Here is a 22,307-nt window from a genome sequence, read left to right as displayed (position 1 = left end):
AATTTTTAATAAAAATTATAAAATTACACAAACTAGAAAATATTTTGTTGACAAATAACATCTGCTTTTTACATACTTTTAAGATATTATTAAAAGGATATTTTTATTATCCCTATTTTATAATTGTATTTTCATACCTGTTGAATTTTTTTTATATATAATGTAATAAATCTTTATAGGATTAGTGGCGTTTTTTTTTTAAATTTTATTAGTCGAGAAATTCAATTTTATTTTTTAAACAAGTAAAAATGACAATAAATAATTAATTGGTATTGTAGACTACATTTTTGTATAACTACACTGTAATATTTGATTAGAAATAATACTATTTATACCGGCAATAATCTGTTATTCATACACTTGTATTCATTTTACGATTACGTATGAGTGCTCAATGTATACATACATATGTGCACACTGGTGACTGTGCACACCGTGCGCACTAGACACTAGGGCACCAGGGATGTTAGATCATGGTGTTAAATTAACTAGGCACAGCCATAGCATATATAGACGGTGCATTAACTGAGTGGGGGAGTAAGATTTGCGGTAAGGGGATGGATAGTAGTAAATCGGGTAACTTCGTTTCTTTTCGGTGCTATTCGGGTATACAATCACGTTACACACATGTATACTATGAGAGATGAAAAGAATATACCTATTATACGTTAAAAATTCCGTGTGTCATGTAGTTTGTATAGATATATGTATTTAACAAAATTAATAAATAGTATAAAGCATTAAATAATAGTACAGTACACAGCCCACCAGCCATTAACAACGAGCCGAATCGAACCGAATGCATCCGAAGCTAACCGACGTAGCTCTAACGACCGCTGTCTTTTCTCCCCCAATCCTCCGGTCCCCGCGCCAACAGTGGTAGCTTATGTTCCGTCTATATATGTCTATTACCTAACCCAACCTACCATATTAACCTCCCAGTGGTTCCTTGGTGCATGTGCATGCCTTGCAAGAAACTGTCCTCTAATTGCTTCTAATGTAAATTGATATAAATATCGTAAACGTGTATATAACCACATAACATTCGTCGAAGATGTTACAAGTCATTTACAAAATACTTTCCATAGTTTAATAGTTAATTTTTTAATGTTGTTATTGAATAAAGTAAATTTTACTAAAAGTGATAAGGTGTAATTAATAAATATTTAGAATAATATTACGTGCAAGTTATTTTTATTATGATGTGTTTATTAGCGAAAAACAAATTTGAATGTCGGTAGGTTGTTACTTAACAAATTGTTCAGACTTCTATGAAATTACATATTAAGACGATTTATAAACTTCTAACTTAATATGTATTATAAAGTATATATTACTGTGAGTGAAACTTAAGAAACTTATTATTATTATATTTAAATATCATAAAATTGATGTTTAAAATGTTTTTGTAGGGTTAGTTCGGTATTAAACAAGAACAATCGATTGTGTGGGAAGAAACATATGTTTGATAATTGCCCTGAAACATGTTGGAATTCTGACGCGGTAACAAATTTCCTCCTTAAAGTATTTTAATATTCAGATTGTATACTGAAATACTAGGACTATTCATATAACTATTGGAATGCACATTTTAGGGAACCCCACAGTGGATAATAATTGACTTCGAGCAAGAATGTAAAATAAGTTCCTTTGAAATTGAGTTTCAAGGTGGATTCGTTGGCAAAGATTGCTATGTAGCAGCTGGTGACAAACAAACTGAATTTGTTGAATCATTTTTCCCAGAAGATAAAAATATAGTGCAAAGGTTTAACTTAAAAGAACCAAAAGAAGCTAAAACCTTTCAGTTTGTATTTAATGAAAGTACCGATTTGTTTGGTAGAATAATTATATACAAATTATCTTTGTATTCATAGACATATATATTTTATAATGAAATAAATACATTTAAATACTATTTATATATTTGCTTTTACATGAAACTTTTAATAAAAACTATTTTTTACTATAATTGAGGTTAAAAAAAAATCGTAACATATACACTAGTTCTTTGTACAATGTAATTTTTTTTAATTTTATAACTTTGTTTACTAGAATTCTTAATAATTTATATAATTTAGATTTTCGTATTCAAAATATCCATTAAGTAATTCAGATTAATTTCTTAGTACACATTATATGCTCAACTGTGTCATTAAATCTGACTTAATCCAAATTGCACTTATGTGTTGTGCAGCATTAATAAACATTTATACCTGTAACGCACGTTAACCTCAAATACATACATACGCTTACACATGTATATACAAGGTTCAACTCCTTCCAAGATGAGTAACTTACATGATTTTATAAAGTGTATTCATATGTTACAATATGTTGTGTGATAATAGATGCATAATAGAATCACAGTATGATTGAATGAAGAATGCTTAATGTAGATCTACAAAAACTATTTCAAGAAGAGTTATCTATCCTTAAATGTAAAAGAATTACTTCTTCAGATTCTGTATTTAAATATATATGTATATACAAAAAAGACTTATAAAGTATGCTGTATTACTAAATAACTGTGATACATTTTCATTTAACTTATCAAGTTACGGAAATAGCAGGCCCCAATTGTCGCATCAATTTATAACATTCTTGAAGTCTTTTTCTATCACCTACTCTTTCAAGAGTTTTCGCAGCTTCTGCAAGCATACCTGCACGTTCTCCAGGGGAAGCTAATAGCAGTGCAGGTAAATGTCGGCATGCTAAGCACAAAGCTACTGCATGTTCCCTTTCTCCAGTATACTGATCCTGCGATCGATCTTTTCCACAAATAATCGAAGAACGAGAATTTCTATGATGCAAGCTGCGGTCTAATAGTACTTGAGTTTTCACTGGTGTCGCTCCAGCCATTATACGCGCTGTAGCTTCATAAAGGAACACTCGTGACAACGTAGACTAAAAATCGCACAATAAACATAAACCAAAGGGTAAAAAAATGTGTATTTCTTTGTGATATAAATCATTCAAGCTTACTGGAATATGTTGACACAGTTGCCTCAAGCAAGCTAAATCACGCTGGAAACCTCCCAGAGAGACGTTTATGTTTGATCTTTTTGAATCATTGTCTAATTCTTGCCAAAGCGTAGTACGCATTTCAAGTAACCAATCGCAAATCCATAATTGAGTGAGCTAAAAGAATTGAACAAGTATGAAAGAAATTGTTAGATTATCAATCATTAAAAATGAATACAAATTTTAGTGGATCTATGTACACATGGTGCCGTGACATTGCCACAGGAGTTGCACTGTAGAAGTATTGCACAGTTATATTTCATGCAATGCAACTACAATGCACACTTGTAACAAGTAAGCAGTTGCATAGGTTTATGTATACGATCTATTACTACTAGAGGTTTGTAACTCTACGTTAAAGTATACAATACGTTCCGAGCAGTTTAAACTTGTATAATAAATTCATATATAAAAATGAACACATTACAATGTAATAAATACATAAATATTAAAGATATCTTACCAAAACGTTCTGTGACGACTGTTGTTTGCAATTATAATAAACGAGGCATTGTTCGAGTAATATGCCTGCTTGATCAATGAAACGCATAGAAGCTGATTTAGATGTAGCTTTCGCTGCTTGCAAAGTATTCAGTACAATGTATGGTAATGGACTGACGCTACTGTTATGACACAGATGATAATTCTTTTCATATGGAAATTTACTCTCAATGATGTTCCAAGCTTGCGAATCATCTTCTCTTAGTCTCCAACATGCTGCTACATAAAGAACTGCTCCCCACCATAATCCAATTTCATCCTCACAATCTAAAATATAACACGAAGATATTCCGACATTTATTTCTAAGCGATATTGAAGATATTAAATGTATTTCGAAAACAGATTGACTACAAGGAAAAAGGTTTTGTGTATGTTTAATATGACATTAACTTACGTGTTACGGTAACTTTATCAGTGCATAAGAAACCAACATCAACACCAGCAGAGGCCATGATATTTTGTCCATGTTCCAAAATGGAAGACAAATGAGCATCTCCTGTAGTACCAGTTAAAATACGTAAGCAGTGTCCAATTAAATAATCTCTGTATGCCCGGGATGCATACGATAGAGGATCAGCCTTGCTACTTTGAGATGTAAATTCATTGTCCGGCTGTTCTCCATACTGCCATTTCTGGGACGCCAAAAATTTTGCCCCTTCTTCGCTCGTAATCCATTTTAACTTTGATGGAACAGCACACGACGACAGTAACGTACGTGCTTTACCCAAGTAGTACTTGTGAATAAATGGGAAGAGTGATTGTTTGAAACAAAGGGCAGCATTGATATATATCTCAGCTAACAATGATTTTGGCATAGTTTCACCAGCAGCTTCAGCATAATTTACTGCAGACAGGGCAAGATACAGTGTTCCATTCTTCGATCCTTCTGTTAGACGTAAACAAAGCATATGTTGATAAATAATGGCTATTTCCATGGCAGACATTTCCGCTTGCTCTCGTGTCGTTTTTTCGGAGAACCATTTGTGAGTGTACAAAATCCATTTTCCAATCCACAGCTTGTGCAGAAGTTGTCTTATAATTTGCCAAGTTGTGGCGAGCCAAGCTTCTGTACGCGATGCTGGATACGGACGACCAAAGTAATGTAAACACTGATGTAAATCACGACACGCTTGACTACATTCATTTTTCGTTATATTGAATTCCGCTTGTCTTCTCCACCGATGAAGCTCGAGAAACACTTTGCTGTCAGGCGGTAATATTGGGTCACCATAAAGTAATAATCTACAAACTCCACCGATTAAAAGTATAATATTTGTTAACCACAAAAATACATTACTCCAAATTAGATTTTCAGCTTCCGATTGATCTAATAGAAAAACAATAGTATTAGTTAACAATCGTATATATTATTATTATATTCTAAAATATTATAGCTCCACCTTACCATGATAATTAAGAATTGTGCGACCGTCCAGTTTAGTATTCATATAATCGGACTTTAATCTTCCAACATTATTGACAAGGAAACCCAGAGGATTGAACGCCAAAAAGAGAAACATGAATCCACAAAGCGTAAGTCTGGTATGATCCCTTATTCCCGTATTTGTGAGAGTAGGCGTTGAATGAATGTTTTGCAACACATCTGGATCATCTTTTATAGACGATGGAGATGGTGGAGATAATGGTGCTGCTGGCGCAGGAGACAAAGACGGTTCGCTCGAGTCTGACCTGGGTGGGGTTAATTCACCACATACTAACAAGTCGCGCAAATTCTGTCTCTGTGCAGCCATTTTTAAGGCCATATTTTCTGCTTTCAATTTCGCGTTAGAATTCTGAAGAAATCTACAATTTTCATGTTTATGCAATAAATACTTTTCGTATAATATAATGTATGCATAGAGAACTATACATAGCTTAACGTACCTTATATAGTCAATGGTTTTCCTTAAGATAGCAGACTTATTCAACTTAGCATCTATTCCAACAATAATATTTTTTAACTCGATAATTTTATCATTGATCGATGTTCTGTAACGTCGTTCAATGGCATTATGCGCACTACGTTTTACTTCCTTCACACGTGGTACACCCACGTGTGGATTTGTATTCAGACGATTAATCTGTACCTTGTCAGTGTCCAGCACAACAGGGATACCTAGTATCCCAAAATTTAAACGAAATATAAATGATTTAAAGTATAATCTTACAGAACACAATGAATAATTAAACCAGTTTCATTCTCACCAGCAGTTAGAACTGCTCCATTAGCAGTATTTACTAAAGTATGTATTTGATGCGGTACAGATGTTGAAGTCACAGCTTGGGCTCCTCTCGAATAAACAACTGATTCTGATTTTATGAGTTTAGCTGGTAGAAGTAACTGCCTCTGTTGCGTAACTGGAGCTATCGTTACAACAGGTGATTGAACACTGAAGTTTACATTTTGTGGAATAGCATATTGCGAACTAAATACTGTGGGTGCTGGTGTAACAGAGATTCTTTGTGGTCTACTTTGTACAGTGGATATATCTTGTAGCTGCGGTTGCTGTTGTTGTTTCTGTTGCTGTTGCGGCTGTTGTTGAGTTATACAAGGGATTTGTTGTGTATTCTCTGTTACTGTTGGTGTTAACATTAAATTTCCATTTGATAAAGATTTAATGATATTCGGATCTTTAAAATCTTGAAACTCTTTAAATTCTTCACTGCTATTAAAATTTAAGAAATCTAATTCTTCCGTGTCCATGCCCAAGGGCTCTTCCAATTGTGATAGTAATGCATCATCACTGAACAAGTTTTCATTTTTCAATAGTTCACTCTCACAGTTTGTAAGCAGATCTGTAAATAAACACATTTCAATTAAATATCAAATGTTAAAATAAAAAATTTATTACTTTTAATTTAATTATAAAAATTTATATTTCCTGTGTTTGTTTAATTTCCATGGCATAAAATATTTTGTAATATTTCTAATAACATTATCATCATTACGTACTGTAGATAACATTAATTCTTATGTAATAATGAGTATGTTAAATTGTAAATATATGTAATTGCATTACTTTAAAAAAATATATATTTAGGATTCAAATAAATAATAATGTAAAAGTGTATGTACAGTATAGTTTGGATAAACTGGTTTGTAATATACGATAAATAATTACTAAGATGTTTCATTCTTTTCTTTAAATTATATGTATTTATAGAATTATAAAAAAATAAGAAGTAAATGTGATAAAATGTAAAACAAACACGGATGGATAAACATTTTAAAATGTCACGTTTAAAATAAAATGAAACAATTGCATCCGATAAACATTGCATACGACTTACCATCAATACCAGTTACTTCATTCAAATTAAAGCTGTCATTTGACTGAAAAGTAGAAAAGTCATTGTCCTGTGTTGACGACCATCCTTCGGGATCTGCCATTATGACATATTATATATCAGATTTTAATTTTTATTAAATAAACACGATAATTAAAACAACAGAACGCGCTGATATGTCAAACGTAATAACTAACAAATTACGAACAGTCACCCGACCTTTACTACAGCCAATCAGAGAGCTCTTAAAGATCGGATGATATTACGTCAGTATGCGTTACAAAGCTTACAAAATTTATTACAGATTGTAGGCGCGTTTCTATGATAACGTATCAAATTGAAACTGTACATGAAAATAAAACTTGCAGAAAATATTTTAAACCGCAACACCTTTAACTTGAAGTTTTTCAATATATATTAGAAAGTATTGTGTATAATTTTTAAACCTTAATTGAAAAATATCTAAAAATTAAGAAGTTATTTATATCCGAAGAATATTAAAATAATAAAAAATAAAAAAAATGAATAAAAATTAATCGATGCATTACTATTTATAATGTGATTTTCATATTATATTGTGTCTGTTATTTAAAATTAAAGTGCTGTTTTTAAATAATATGCAGTTTTTGAAAATTAACACAAACTTGAAAATTATTTATAGTTACTTTCTTAATACTTACTATGTGATGACGTAAAGTGGATTTGTTATTAGTTGGATTCAGTTGGTTTGGAGTGGTTTGGAGGTTATTCGAATGTCAATTCACAAATAAAGATGTTTTCAGTACTTCGTAATTCAAATCGAACAAAAATATCGTCTATTTGTAATTTTCATTCCGCAGTAAGTTTCTTTTTGTATGTATACATATTGGTAAAAAGTATGGGAATACTAATTAATTTATCATTCAAATTATAAGACTAGAATATTAAGTAACATATTTCTTTTCTCATATGTAAAGATTAAGAAAATTAATATAATTTATATAATTTAGAAAATTTAAACTTCTTCATATTTTCTTTTAATAATAATTTGATAGTGTATATTTTATGTTTGATAATCAAATGTTTGTAATGATACAGTTGTAAGAAATTGTTTTGCTTTTCAAATTGATTTTTGTATTTTCTTGTTTTATTTAATTTGTAAGTGAAAGTCAAACTTTATTCTATGAAGATTATAGTTATACATATAAATTATATTCTGCAGAAAATTATATAATCGCAAACTTGAAAGCAATAAAATGTATAGTACATTTGAAGTGAAAGTAATTTGACTTATTTTGTTATAATTCTTATTTCCATTATAGCGAATGCAATGTGTCAAAGAAAAAAGTTTTTCTCGAAAACTAGAAGATGGTCCGAATCTAGAAGATTTTATTGATGGAAATATCAAAGAATATAATGGCAAATTAAAGTTAGAGAAAGGGGATAATACACGCTTAAGGCTACCACCGTGGCTTAAGAGAGAAATACCAATGGGTACAAATTACAATAGAATAAAGTCACAGTTGAGAGAATTGAGATTAAGTACTGTGTGTGAAGAAGCACGATGTCCTAATATAGGGGAATGTTGGGGAGGTGATAAGCATGGTACAGCAACAGCCACTATTATGGTTTGTATAACATGTACAATATATTTTTTTATATATTACGTTTTAGTCTCTCAGTAAATTCGATACTTTTCCTTATTTTATCTCTTTTGTTGCCTTCTGAACTCTATCTACTTGGAAGAGTTACTATTTTTCCATCCCTTTAATTCCTCTTCTAAATGAACCATTGAATATGTTATCATTATTTTCCATATATTGTTAATTGCCTTTTGACACTTTTTTCATTTTTATTTATAATGCATCCATTCTCCCTCATGCTACCATGTGAACATGGTTTACACAGGGTGAGCCAATAAGAACTACTATTTAAAATAACTCATTAATTAGTGGTTATATCAGAAAACATTTTAATGAATTGTATAGCATTTTAAGGGATGCATTGGATGGATGGAATTTGATTTTTTTCAAAGTCAGTCAGTTCAGCGATCTATAGCATGATGCTCTTGAAAAGAAGATATATTATCCTTCAAAAAACTCAAGGTCCCCTTTCATCTCAAAAAAGCAAAAGATATAAAAAAAATCAAATTCTATCCATCTGATGCGTCCCTCAAAATGTTAATAATTCATGAAAATACTTTTTGATACAACTAATAGGTAACACGTTATTTTAGATAGTAGTTTCTATTGACTCACTCTGTCTAATCATTGTATATTTTATTACCTAATATTTCATTTATTTTTACTTATAATAAAACATATTGACTGCCACTTTGAGTAAATAAAAAAAAGACTATCACTTTAAGTAATTAAAAGTTACTGGATGATTATAAAATACAGTTATTTATCATTAAAAGCGAAATATTGTGTTATTTATAACATCATAGTTGTAAGAAGCGTTTCTCACTTTGCAATTAGATAATTTTATACTTTTATTTTTGACGGAATTCGCTCATTTGTTACAATGTTATTAAGGGACTCATCCGCAATGATTACAATTAGTTTACAAGAACATAATAGTGGACTACAATTTAATATAGTTAATGGGCGATACATGTACTCGTGGTTGTCGTTTTTGTTCTGTAAAAACATCACGAACACCGTTACCATTAGATCCAGAAGAACCAGTACATACAGCAACTGCAATAACACAGTGGGGTTTGGATTATGTTGTACTTACGTCTGTCGATAGAGATGGTTAGTTAATACTACTGATAATTCGGTATCTACATATAAGAATGTGAATTGTGTTCATAAAAATGACTATAAATTAGAATGATGTATTTTATAGATTTAGGTGACGGCGGAGCGAGTCACATTGCAGAAACAGTTAAAGAAATTAAGAAGAGGTACGAAAACTATATAAATAATAGTTTTCATTGTTACTAAAAATTGTTTGGAAAATAAATTTTCTATGTTGTTGCAGAAGCAATATTTTAGTGGAATGTTTGGTACCAGATTTTAGGGGAAATGAGTATTGTATTGCAACAATTGTCGAGTCTAATCTTGATGTTTTTGCTCATAACATCGAAACTGTTGAACGTTTAACACCATTTGTTAGAGATAGGCGAGCGCAGTATAGGTAAGTGGAACTGACAATTCCAGTAGATACATTGTTTTTAAAGTAGATTTTCGGAAACTCATATTATTTATCAATGTATGTAGACAATCGCTGAGTGTGTTGGAAACAGCAAAAAAGCTTAACCCAGAATTAATTACGAAATCATCGATAATGTTGGGGTTAGGCGAAACTGATGATGAAATTGAACAAACTATGAAGGATCTGAGAGATATAGGTGTAGGTGCTTTAACTCTTGGACAGTATATGCAGCCTACAAAGAGACATTTGAAAGTTATTGAATATGTTACACCAGAGAAGTTTAAAAAATGGGAAAATGTGGGTAGTGAAATGGGATTCCTATATACTGCAAGTGGTCCATTAGTAAGATCATCGTACAGAGCTGGGGAATTTTTCTTAACGAATATTTTAAAGAGACAGAGAGATAAAAAGACTGAAAAGCAATGAACATAGATCTGTATTTGTGAATACTGTAACATAAATTGTAAATTTTATTCATACGTAAAAGTGTGTACAAACAGTTCCAGTTCTATTGGAACCGAAATACGTTTTATATATTACGAATTATTTAGCAAAACTTGTTTTAATGTAGTAATAATCCCTGTTGTATTGAATGTGAAAGTGACAGTAGTAAATATACAAATTTTAAACAAAATGCATGTTTTTTCTTACATGTACATAAAATATATTACAGTATTTTAATCAGTTTCCATTGCAACTCCGACTTGTGGGTCTTGTGGGCCTTCATCAGCTGGTGGTGGTTGTGGAAGTCTAGGATCTTGATCTGCATCTGGTTCAACCGGCCTTCCACGTTTGTCATCTTCAATTTGCGACAGATAAGTAGAGGTTGAATCTTCATCAAATACTGTAAAATCTGTGCCTTTGCCTACTACTGCAATAGAGACATTCTGCAATATAATATTTTTTTATTAATTACAAATTGTTGAAAAACAAAAATATTGTATAAATAAGCATTAATAGAAAGTAGATCATTTTACCTTAACTGATAAATCAACTTCATTAGGTAGTGTATCTCTTAAAGCACGAAGACCATGCTTTACAAGTTCATCGAGATCAGATGATAAAAATTCATTCAGATGTTTCTCTAAATATGTTCGAGCACTCTGAGAACGTGATCCAATGGCCATTGCTTTACAGTCAAAGTAATTTGACGAAGGACAAGTCTGGTAAATATGAGGTCCTTGATCCTTTGAAACCATTGATACCATTATTTATCATATTTATTACTTTTTAATTGATAGAACTGGTATATTTGTGTAATAACTCACATCATATCCAGCAATAAGTAGACCCACACCGTATGGTCGTCTGTCATATCTTTGAGTACAAGTTTGCAATTTATTTCCTAGTGTACTCATTAAACGACTTACTGGTAATACATCATCATGAGAATACTTATAATTTAAGCATTCAGTTCGCATGTATCGACTGTATATATGTAAATAGAATGTATAAATTTGATATGGTTAAAATTCAGAATCAACTTCAATTATACACAATTACAATTGCTATATAATTATTTGTTATACGAATTGAAATAAAAATGTAAAGATTAATTATATACCTTAACATTCGGGCGTCAGCAGTTAAACCTGAAATAGAAATACCCATATGTTTGTCTATCGGGATGATTTTCTTCTGATGTGCTGAAAGCTCAGAGGAAGCTCGTTTCAATGCAATAAGGACAGCATGTGTTTTATTCTTAAGTCCAACAGTGGCTGATCCCAATTTCACTGCCTCCATTGCATATTCTACTTGATGTAAACGTCCTTGTGGACTCCATACTGTTACATCGCTATCGTACTGATTACGGAACTAAAAATTAGATACAAAATTCTTGCTATAATTCGTTTTGTTATTATTCCACATTAACCCTTTGACTGTGGCATACTTTAACATATCAGTTAGTAAAATCATAATTAAACTGTATGTTATATCAGCCTAATAATATAGTAAATGAGTTGTACGGAGAAAAATTTATTGCGAGTATACATGTCTTTTGTATATATTTAATAGATGTGTGAAAGCGCATATTTATATCTTTTGTCGCTAATCTGCAACTTTCCAAAAGCATATACAAGATGATACAAAAAAACATTCATAACTTCTAAAGTAGATAGTACTTACTAAATGATGAAAAAAAATCCGAATAAACATGGGTCTCTTGGGAGAAACTTCCTCGCTTCAAGAGCTATCACACCATATAGAAACAATGAATTACTTTATCATTGTTTCTTTTTCTGGTTACAGAAGGTTTTCTAGAATTTTTATTCGTTTTTTTTTACAATTTTCTTCATTATTTCCATATGGTACGCGATAGCTCTCGAAACGAGTCACTCGCTTTAACTGAAACAAAAAATTGTTTATAATTTTGAAGATATCATGTTGTCAAAGGGCTAATAATAAAAACTACCATGATATAATAATATTAGTATACTTTTCTGAATGAAAAGAGTACTATGGCACAATAATATGAAATATATATCGATATTTTGATATGAACTTTAATTAGAAAACTTTAAACTACAACATTAAACACATAACCGTTCTTCAATGGTGTATTTCGTTTTTCAAATACTGTAAATAACTCCAAAAAATACTTGATATAACACCAAATTATAACAAAGTATATAAAACAAATACCATTATTTAATAATGCTCGGTTAACAAACAACGTAAAGTTGAAGAATAACTTTGCACCTAACGATGAATTTTCAGAAAACAACTGTCATGCACCGGAACAAATGATTGAGCACATAACAGTTGGGAAACCTCTTCGACAATAAAGCGTGATCTAGCGAAAAAAGTTTAAACTATCTATTCGTTTAAAATAGAATATGTCTTGTTAAAATATTTGTTAAATTAATATTATCAATTCAATCTACTAAAATGTTATTAATAAACTGAATGTTTATGTAAATATAAATTCTTATTGAAATCGTCAAACGAAAATGTGTATATTGCATTAAGGATTCTATTAAGTTCCAAGAAAAAGAAGGTTTTCATAAAATTCTATTAAACTCTTTACTATACTGAGTTTTACACAATTGTGTATATTATAAATGTTTAAAATTTACAACCTCATTATTCAACAAAATATTGTAAGGTCATTAAATTTACATTATTCTAACATTTTTTATATTTGTTAATGTACTTGAAGGTTAAATTGTGTAAATCTATTTAAGCTTGCTTAAAATTAATATATTATTTCATTAGAATTATGTAAAATATATATAAATTATAAAAATTTTATGAGATATCGATTATTATCGATCCCGTGTACTATATGTACACTCGCAAGCAAACTCGGCTTTATCCTTACGGAGGACCTTATTCTTACGCCACTTTTTCCCCTAGCGGAAGCCGAGTTTGCTCGTGGGTGTACTCGGGTTGCCACTCTTGAATTCTCTTTTTCAACGACGTGAGTAGCTGTGCTTGCTTTTTGTACGTTTGACAATATTTATAAAGAATTTATAAAGTATTCGTACAATATTATCATTGCATTTATTTTTATATGATACAAAAAAGTTGTAATATTTAGTTTATGTATATCTAATTTATTATTCCGTTTAAAGCAAGAGTATTATTTCACCGAATTTCTTGCGCAAACCAATGCACGTGTCAATAAATTTTTGCATTTTGTCTTATTCGTTGGAATTAAGTATTAATATATTAAAATCCGAAACCATACAAAGAACATATAATGCTAGAATAAAAAATTAACCATTTTACCGTAACATTTTTACAGACTGAAGTACCGCTATGACGAATTCGAAAGGTTATCGCCGCGGAACGAGGGATCTGTTCTCTCGAAAATTCCGTAAACATGGAACAATCCCATTGTCCACGTACATGAAGGTATACAAAGTTGGTGACATTGTTGATATTAAGGGTAATGGTGCCGTTCAAAAGGGAATGCCCTATAAAGTCTACCATGGAAAGACTGGACGTGTATTTAATGTAACCCCTCATGCTCTTGGCGTTATCGTGAACAAAAGAGTACACGGTCGTATCATTGCTAAGCGGATTAATGTTCGCATTGAACATTTGACTCACTCTAAATGCAGAGAAGATTTCCTGAAGCGTGTGAAAGAGAATGAAAGGCTCAGAAAAGAGGCAAAAGAGAAGAACGTCAAAGTTCAACTAAAAAGGCAGCCAGCTGAACCCATGACAGCACATATTGTATCAGGACGTGAAGAACCTGTTCTGCTTGCTCCTATTCCATATGAATTTATTGCTTAAAACTTAATAAACATGTTTTAACAAAATTTGTGTTTTTCCTCATAAACATTGTTTATTTTTAAATGGAAATAGTACATTGTTAATTTTGAATTAGTATTAATTGCAAAAGAATGAATATTAATTTAAATAGATACGACAGCATAGCAAATTCTGATAACAATGATTTTATTTTCAGTCATAATTTTTTTTACATACATATAGAATCTGTTAGCGCTTCCAACATTTCTAAGTTACTAGAGAAGTTGATCTAAAAATAAAACAAATGATATTTACGAAGGTAGACTAGTTTCTTGTTAGAATTAAAATAAATAATCTTACATAAATTGTGATTGACTTCTTTTTTTAACAAATATTTGATGATCTTCACCAAGGCAGTTAATGAATGAATAATTATGAAGCTAATAAGTCACTATATTTTATAAACAAAATATAATTGAACCTATTTCATATATATTTTGCTTTTATAAATAATCTAACATACAACATTCCTAATCTTATATTCTGTACTTTGATAAAATATGAAATTACTATATAGGATTTGTTTAATTTACTATATATTTATATTAAATTCTAACTGCAATCTCTCGATTGGTAGAATAGGATGTAACCAGTTTCAGAACTCTTCTGAATATCTGATGTAAGTCCATAAAAGTCTTCTATGGTAGATGCATCAATTTTCTGTAATAAAAATTTGAAATACATAAATATTTTTACAATAATGAGAACATTGCAGTGCTGTAAGTTGCAACGCTTACATCGACCATATCATCATCAAAGAGTAACCAAAACCCATGACTTTTAACTATGGAAATATAGTGTCCCCGATTAGGCCCGCTTCCACAATGTATCACAACTGCGACCAAATCATATAATCGATCTGGGTTTACCGCATCGTCACTCTAAATATTAATTAGAAAATATATAGGGACGTAAATGACTGATTTGTAACGTTAAAAATATGGATATAGTTTCAAAATGCTTACAGTATTAAATAGCCGAAGCTCCAGAGGAAAGACTACCCTGTGAGAAACTTTGATGTGACGATTATATTGTTCCACGTATTTAAATCTCTTCAAATGCAATGCCAATATCATTGGTAATTTTTTTACTCTCATTCGTTTCTGGAATATATTATTTCCTCGAATATTAATACAACAAAAAAATATATATTGGTTAAATGTGTCTTTAGACAAACCTGTGCTTCCTGATAACTGCTACAGTGATCACATTTAAATTTGTTATCACTACAAAGAGTCTCGGTATTAGAGAAACATCTGAGGCAGTGTGTTATCGAAGTATTTTGATCTACATCAACTTGTAGGTCAAAAAAATCCTCATCTTTACTCGATACAGTCTCACAATTAAGGCAGCGTGTTTCTGATGTCAGGATTCCCTGAAATATTTCATGAACCCACGTTGGTTCTGACAGTGAACAAGCATCTCCTGCTCCACACTTTCCACCAGCTGGCTTACTCTGACTTCTCTCTGCTGGAAGTTAGGGTAAAAGGGATTACTCTCAAAAAGATATAGTAGTACATATATCTATGAAAAGCATGGTCCCAACTTTCTACTGTAATACTGATACATATTTTATGAATAGGAATTATAAATTATCATTTAATTCTATCAATGATTAATTGGAACTCAACTAAACATCTTTTCTGCACATATGGTTACACGTGTATACTTACCCAAAATGATTTCATTTATGTGATTTATCAAGAAATTCAGAAATTCGTGTGCATCTTGTTGCATATAGTTATCAAATTCCTCTGTAATAAATCGCTTATATATTATATGTGAATAATTTTGTTTATAAATAGCAACAATAAAAAAAATATTATAAAAGTAAAAAATATAGATTACACTGACCTTTCTCTTTCCTTAATCTGGCAATAAACTTTTTAGGAGCTATAGATCCAACTTTCTTTTTTTGTGTTGCAATACTGTAAAACAAATCTGCTAAACATGTTAATAATGTTTCCTTTGTTCTCTTATTTCTAGCTTTATATTCAAGAACTCTTTCTCTAAATGGTCGACAAAAATATAAAGCTTGTAATACAGAATTACTATAACATGTATTTCCAAACTGCAAAAGAATATATAAATATTAAAGAAATATTAGAAAATTTGAATATTATAAAAACTTTTTAATAATTTAAATGTCAATTCAATATTATTTCATTGATAATCTATTACCAAAATAGTAATTCTTTTCTTTTATACTTACATTAACTAAGCCAAAATAATGCTCATTAGGTGGAAATTGATCAGAGCCAATATCTCTTTCTAACTGTGATATATTTGCACCCTAAAAAATGTAAAAGGAAATATTTATAATCATTGTATATGATGTGAAAAAGTTATTGAAGTTATTTAATAACTATTAGTCTTCAATTTACTGTCCCTATAAGTTTTTAAAATTATATTCATTAAAATATTTTCAAAAAATTATTTTCTAATTGATTCATTAAATTATTTTGTCATTTCAATTTATTTAATGACATAGAATAAATCTTATTGATATCTACCTTTCTTTACAAAATACCAATTTAATGAAAACTTCATGCATTGGCTAAGTTTTATATCAACTCACTAAATAATTATATGCATAATTGATCGTTCAAATTTATAAAAAATGTAGGAACTATTTATATTTGTGACATATATGTATAACTGGTCTGAGATCTTTAACAATCAAACATCGTATTTAATTGTGATGTTATTTGTTAAACAATGCAATAAGCAAAGATTTAAAAAAAACGAAAATATCTCAAGCATGCATGACATTGCTGTTAATATTACACGACGATTACATGAAACAGATAAAAATGTTTATCAGTTATAAAATTTCTTTGGCCTTACCATTTTATGATTTAATATCTGAAACTGACCAGTGACAAGCGTATAAAATAGAGTTTAGTAACAACAAAACCTCCATGGTATCGTGACTTACAGATTTAGTGGTTAAAGTATTATAATCGCATAATTATATGTAAATGGCAACGACACAGACGAGAATAATTATTTAATCGGGTTAATTCGGCACAATTTTCGCCAGGATACGATCACGCGTGTTATTTAACGTGGATTTATTACCATTTACATACTTTAAATGGGATCTGTCTCTCGATTACATTATGATTAGTTTTCGTGAAATGACCAGAAATGACCAGACACTATCGTTGTGTGCACAAACGCATTCAAAATCGTTGATCGTATCCAATCGTATCCAAGATCTGTTGAGCACTCTCGAAAATCTGAAAACAATTGCAAACTTCTGAGACACGTCACGAGAGGCGGTAATACCGTCTTTGCGAGAACCATAGACATATATGTATAATAGACTGCGCGGTCTTATGGTAGGGATGAAGCGAGATCGAAGGACAGAAGTAGTGCTGGAGTAACTCCTCTCTTGTTCGCACATTACAGAGGGAGGAAAAAAAAATTAAACACTTGTAGGGGAGGGCAATGGGCAGGGCTGGTCGCGATTATACTGTGTGATCCTGTTACCAGCCCTATGCCCGAGGGCCACCGGGGGGTTTTTAGCGTGGGGAAATTCTGCATTGGCCGTCTTCACTCCCAGCGGGGGCGATGCACCTTTTCAAGGTTTTCCCCTGGACAAAAAAAAACGGTTACATTGGACGCGTATTCGGACGATAGTCCGTCGTCCGTATACAGTTAGTGATGGGTCTCGGCTAGGTATGGGTTAGCGACTAAATTTAGTCGACTGAAAGTAGTCATTGGGTACTATCAACTTAGTCGATGGTGCCCATCACTAGCTATTGCGCGTATCTGGATCGTGTGGACCTGCCTTTACTGGCCTTTACTGACATGCAAACTCGACGAAACGTCCTCCTATCGCTTGATAAATTTATTTCAAATAGTGAAATAAATGTTAAACCGAATGTTAATTTGGCATAAATTTCAGTAACTCGGAGACCAAGTGGAAAGAGGTTTTTTCCTTACATAACTTTTTCCCCTAGAGGAAGTCGAGTTTGCTCGCGAGGATACAACACATTTATATTTAATGCATTTGGGAACACAGTTTATTCTTTGTAACTGTTTTTAACCCCTTTCCCGCCAATTTTACTGTAATCAGTTAAAATTACAACATAAAAAAACAATATTTTGTTGAAAATATTCAACTCTTTCATGTGTAAATGCACAAATATAAATGTACGAAGAATGATATAAATGAATACACATCATACTTATGATTTTTCAAAATTTTGCGTTATTAACTGTCTTGTGGAAAGATTGTTTACTGGAAAATTATTATTATTATAAATCATAAAGAATTTGTGTTACACTTCAAATGTAATGTAAGTAGCAATTAATGTTTATAGATAATATAATTAATTTCCATGTTGGTACTTATAAAATTATGATTTATCATGGTTCTTAGGATACAAGTTTCTTCAAACATGTTTAAGTTCCATTATTTTCCACCAAGCAGTATTAAAAAGAGAAGTGTTAGTGACAAGACAGTTTTACAATCATTATGAATTATCACAGGTAATATATGACTAAATAATATTTGTACATTATATCTGGTCTAAATATGTATACACAATTATTTCTCTAGTTTTTGAGAATAAGAAGACTTGTTCGAATCAATGATGTTTCACTTTATATGAGAAATTCAGTGTAGAGTTTTACTTTTTTATAAAACCACTGTTTACAAAGATTTCAGTATAAACTTCTTTTTTTTTAAATGGATTCATTTACTTTTACTTTATTTATTATTCATTTTGAGACACATACCCAATCGTTACTTCAAACATGACCTTCTAACGCCAGAACTTATAAACTCAAATACAACTGTGTAAATATTGGTTACTAATATTACAATATAATACTTTTAAATTTAGAGTATGAATATAATGTCAATGCAAGATCGTGTCTGTAAAAAAAACAATAAACATGCCAAAAAGTATTGAGCAAATAATAAATTAAGTTAAATTTGATCAATTGATATAATTTTCACATACCCACTAACTGTATTAGTAACACAACTTATTTAGCAACATTGTACATATCTACATGTTTTTTTCAGTAATAGTAAAACTTTACAAAATAGAAAGTAAGCAAAGTAGCAAGATGGGAACACGTAAAAGTATAGCGAATGTGTTGCTGGAGGGACCGGCACATTCGACTCCGGTATCTTCATCGCCACTGCGACGGAAATCAATTTTTATACAAAAATCGGGTCTCCCTTCACGTTTATCAGAAAATGACGATGAAGCAGAACGTTTGGCTCGTCGCCGTGAAATTAATTCTTTTTCAACGCCAGTTTCTATTACGAACAATAATGACAGAAGACGTTCTTTGGGCCTTAGTTTCTTGGTAAACATGCCAAGTCAACAAATGTCAGAGCGTATATCTCAGTGTATAAAACTTGGTACAGAAAACAAGATCAATCCTAAAAATGCATTCAGTTTAGAGATGATTGACTTCATGACATACATGATCAAGAAGCAAGATGCCAACATGTCTAATTTACAAGTAGCCAGTACATCTTTGGATGTAAGTACCAAAATTTATGGATTTCGCGTTGATGGTGTACATATGGAATTATTGAAAATGATGGGTGGACTAGACAAAAACAATGAAATTCCAGGGGGTAATGATACAGAACCAATGGACAGCCAAGAAAGAAACGAAGTTGGTCAAGTACAAGAACAGCTGAAGAAAAAGAAAAAGAAAAAGAAAAATAAACAGAGAATATTTACCACAGTAGAAGCTATAAGAATAAAAGTTGAAACTGAGAAACCTTCTTTGATAACTATGGAAGCAGATTTGCAAACTACAGACATGTTGTACCAAGCGATGTTGCCAAACCATGCAAACTCAAAGTTTTATCTGCACCCATACAATGATATTCTGGTGGATACAGTGGAACATACAGAGACACAAGATAATGATGTGGGTTGTGGTATTCCAAACATAGAAGACTTTTCAAACATGCAAATCTGTCCACCTATGTTTTATTTTGATTTTCAAAGTTGGAATGCAGATGAAGAACCAGTGGAGATTGAACCAGAAAGAACTAATGAAAACAGATTTCAATTTGATCTTGATGCATCCTTGCCTCACGACAATGAACTTTTGCACACTGGTATGAATTATTTAGATCTTGAAGATAACGATAAGGAAAATGTAGACAGATGTGCTAAAGTACCTAATAACGTAGAAAACATTGTAGATTTTCGTGACGTTTTAACTACCACTGTGCCATCTAAAGTGTCGGAATATTCGTTTATTCAGAAAAGCTTAAATATACATTGGGCAGGCCCATCTCATTGGAAAGTTACTAACTTCAAAAAAATGTTAGGTAACAGTAAAATGGTTGAAATGTGTCGTCAAGGACCAGGTAGGAAAAAAAAGGAAATAGAACTGTGTTTTGATGATAAAACAGTTGAAAGCGTGGAAGGTAAATTTATGCATAGTCGGTGTACCACACTACATGCTAAAACTGCTAAAATGGAATGGAATGAGGAAATATTAACATTACCACCAGATATGCATTATGATATTATGCAAGGTAATAAACTGTATTTTCAATCAATTACAATTAAACAATCTGAAAACACAGATGAAATGGACACAACTCATTTGTCTGACAATATAGAATATTATAATTATGAAAATGAACATGACACGTCAAGGTATCGTCCTGAAACAAATGATCCAACATGTGACAGATCTGAAGGAAATTGTGCAATTGATAATGGTACTAGATCTGAAGAGGAATGTGTGCCACCATCACAAGCTTATACTGGAGACAATTTAGTTGCCTTACCCAGACTGATAAATAAGTCAACTATTCCATACTGCGTACGTGCAAAGAAAATTGACATGAGACAGTTGAAAAAAGTCATTTGGACATGTTTAACTACAGATAGTGAGAAAGATGTAAATTTACACACAGATGTAGAAAAAAATCAACAAGATGCAAGTAGTAAAATGAACAGTAATAAGAAATTCACTGAAATTTATAAAAAGCTCCCAAATTTATTAACGAAAAATACTGCAAACTCGTTAAGTTTTCCGATTTCCTTTGTGTCTCTATTACATTTAGTAAATGAAAAAGCATTGAAACTAACTGCTTCTCCTGACATGACAGACCTTATTGTAGAGCAAGATTGACTGTTCAATTAAGAAAAGTACAAAGCGCTTGTACATTAAATATTTTATATGTAACAATTGTAAAAATAATGTAAAATTTTGCTTACAGCAACAAAATGTATGTATATTCAAAATGGTTATTATATTTTATATTACTGTGGCGTACAATAAATAAATTGTTTAATGGACTCATTAACATTTTATTTTATATAATGTATAATATTTTTGATAATACTTGAGATGTTAAGAAATGATACCAAAAATTATTTGAATGTTTATAAAAACAGAATTAATAAGATAAAATACATATGGTAATACCAGGTTTTATCTTTATCCTCCACAATTAATAATCAACATATATTGCAATTTAATTTTTTAGCAACAGAATGGGACCCATAATCAGATATGTAAATTTTAATGGATCATCTACAACACAATTGGACAAGTATTCAGTATCCATATCAAAACATTCTCCAGTACACCATTGGGCGATAGAATACTTTGGTACCTTTGAATATCACTTTCTGCAAAATGCAGACTGCAAACGGTAGAATATTTTGTTGGTGTCCAATTTTTACGAGGAATAGCAGCCATCTATTTTTTCCGCAATTCCTCATCTTTGGGGAATACAAATACAGATATATAATTACTATCTTTTAAAGTATTATCATAAATTGCCTTACAATTGGGAACACAACAATGCCGTGGCATTATTAATAAACATATGAAAATTATAAACAAAAATATATATAAAACAGAATTTCCAAAAAGGCTATATATATATATATATATATATATATATATATCATTTGAATTACAACTTTTAATGTATGCGATCTTTATAAATATTATATGGAGATGATTATCTGGGTGAATCCATTTACTTGATTCCTTGAAATTATTTATATTTTGTCTCTGTATATAAATAATATATCTTACTTTAACATATTCTAAAATATAACTTATTTTTACCAAATTATCA

At 30.9% G+C, this 22,307-nt stretch overlaps 7 protein-coding genes across 8 annotated transcripts; 4 read left to right on the top strand and 3 right to left on the bottom strand.

The window, feature by feature from the left end:
• The first annotated feature begins 1,199 nt into the window (after positions 1 to 1,199).
• LOC107187217 (nuclear receptor 2C2-associated protein) lies at positions 1,200 to 1,874 on the top strand. The gene is made up of 3 exons (XM_015575255.1): positions 1,200 to 1,237; positions 1,413 to 1,503; positions 1,596 to 1,874. The coding sequence occupies exons 1-3, from the start codon at positions 1,200 to 1,202 to the stop codon at positions 1,872 to 1,874; spliced, it is 408 nt and encodes a 135-aa protein (XP_015430741.1).
• A 590-nt stretch (positions 1,875 to 2,464) lies between these two features.
• Positions 2,465 to 6,965, bottom strand: LOC107186426 (sterol regulatory element-binding protein 1). The gene is made up of 8 exons (XM_015574288.1): positions 6,815 to 6,965; positions 5,729 to 6,319; positions 5,408 to 5,639; positions 4,929 to 5,326; positions 3,918 to 4,850; positions 3,485 to 3,789; positions 2,983 to 3,138; positions 2,465 to 2,904 (listed from the first exon to the last, which is right to left on the bottom strand). Exons 1-8 carry the CDS (start codon positions 6,912 to 6,914, stop codon positions 2,551 to 2,553), a joined length of 3,069 nt encoding a protein of 1,022 aa, XP_015429774.1. The 5' UTR covers positions 6,915 to 6,965; the 3' UTR covers positions 2,465 to 2,550.
• A 615-nt stretch (positions 6,966 to 7,580) lies between these two features.
• On the top strand, positions 7,581 to 10,378 carry LOC107186379 (lipoyl synthase, mitochondrial). Its single transcript, XM_015574233.1, has 6 exons — positions 7,581 to 7,649; positions 8,113 to 8,418; positions 9,393 to 9,549; positions 9,644 to 9,701; positions 9,779 to 9,934; positions 10,018 to 10,378. The coding sequence occupies exons 1-6, from the start codon at positions 7,584 to 7,586 to the stop codon at positions 10,376 to 10,378; spliced, it is 1,104 nt and encodes a 367-aa protein (XP_015429719.1). The 5' UTR covers positions 7,581 to 7,583.
• A 132-nt stretch (positions 10,379 to 10,510) lies between these two features.
• Positions 10,511 to 12,682, bottom strand: LOC107186388 (proteasome subunit alpha type-1). Its single transcript, XM_015574244.1, has 5 exons — positions 12,596 to 12,682; positions 11,517 to 11,767; positions 11,221 to 11,380; positions 10,930 to 11,139; positions 10,511 to 10,839 (listed from the first exon to the last, which is right to left on the bottom strand). Exons 1-5 carry the CDS (start codon positions 12,596 to 12,598, stop codon positions 10,630 to 10,632), a joined length of 834 nt encoding a protein of 277 aa, XP_015429730.1. The 5' UTR covers positions 12,599 to 12,682; the 3' UTR covers positions 10,511 to 10,629.
• Positions 12,683 to 13,324: 642 nt separating this feature from the next.
• On the top strand, positions 13,325 to 14,220 carry LOC107186646 (60S ribosomal protein L21). 2 transcript variants are annotated; one of them, XM_015574573.1, is made up of 2 exons: positions 13,325 to 13,373; positions 13,701 to 14,220. In XM_015574573.1, exon 2 carries the CDS (start codon positions 13,715 to 13,717, stop codon positions 14,192 to 14,194), a length of 480 nt encoding a protein of 159 aa, XP_015430059.1. In that variant the 5' UTR covers positions 13,325 to 13,373; positions 13,701 to 13,714; the 3' UTR covers positions 14,195 to 14,220. The 2 variants fall into 2 exon arrangements, with proteins under 2 accessions (XP_015430059.1, XP_015430050.1); XM_015574564.1 differs by having other exon boundaries at positions 13,337 to 13,396.
• A 544-nt stretch (positions 14,221 to 14,764) lies between these two features.
• On the bottom strand, positions 14,765 to 17,094 carry LOC107186445 (ubiquitin carboxyl-terminal hydrolase 46). The gene is made up of 8 exons (XM_015574310.1): positions 17,060 to 17,094; positions 16,425 to 16,505; positions 16,067 to 16,283; positions 15,886 to 15,966; positions 15,390 to 15,682; positions 15,178 to 15,315; positions 14,950 to 15,093; positions 14,765 to 14,872 (listed from the first exon to the last, which is right to left on the bottom strand). The coding sequence occupies exons 1-8, from the start codon at positions 17,060 to 17,062 to the stop codon at positions 14,765 to 14,767; spliced, it is 1,065 nt and encodes a 354-aa protein (XP_015429796.1). The 5' UTR covers positions 17,063 to 17,094.
• A 1,379-nt stretch (positions 17,095 to 18,473) lies between these two features.
• On the top strand, positions 18,474 to 21,384 carry LOC107186437 (condensin complex subunit 2-like). Its single transcript, XM_015574299.1, has 3 exons — positions 18,474 to 18,519; positions 18,603 to 18,712; positions 19,254 to 21,384. The coding sequence occupies exon 3, from the start codon at positions 19,298 to 19,300 to the stop codon at positions 21,344 to 21,346; it is 2,049 nt and encodes a 682-aa protein (XP_015429785.1). The 5' UTR covers positions 18,474 to 18,519; positions 18,603 to 18,712; positions 19,254 to 19,297; the 3' UTR covers positions 21,347 to 21,384.
• Positions 21,385 to 22,307: the final 923 nt, after the last annotated feature.

Source organism: Dufourea novaeangliae, unplaced genomic scaffold (assembly GCF_001272555.1).
Source record: "Dufourea novaeangliae isolate 0120121106 unplaced genomic scaffold, ASM127255v1 scaffold14, whole genome shotgun sequence".
Taxonomy (NCBI): domain Eukaryota; kingdom Metazoa; phylum Arthropoda; class Insecta; order Hymenoptera; family Halictidae; genus Dufourea; species Dufourea novaeangliae.
Note: the sequence above shows the minus strand (reverse complement) of the source record. Positions and strands in the feature narration are given on the sequence as shown.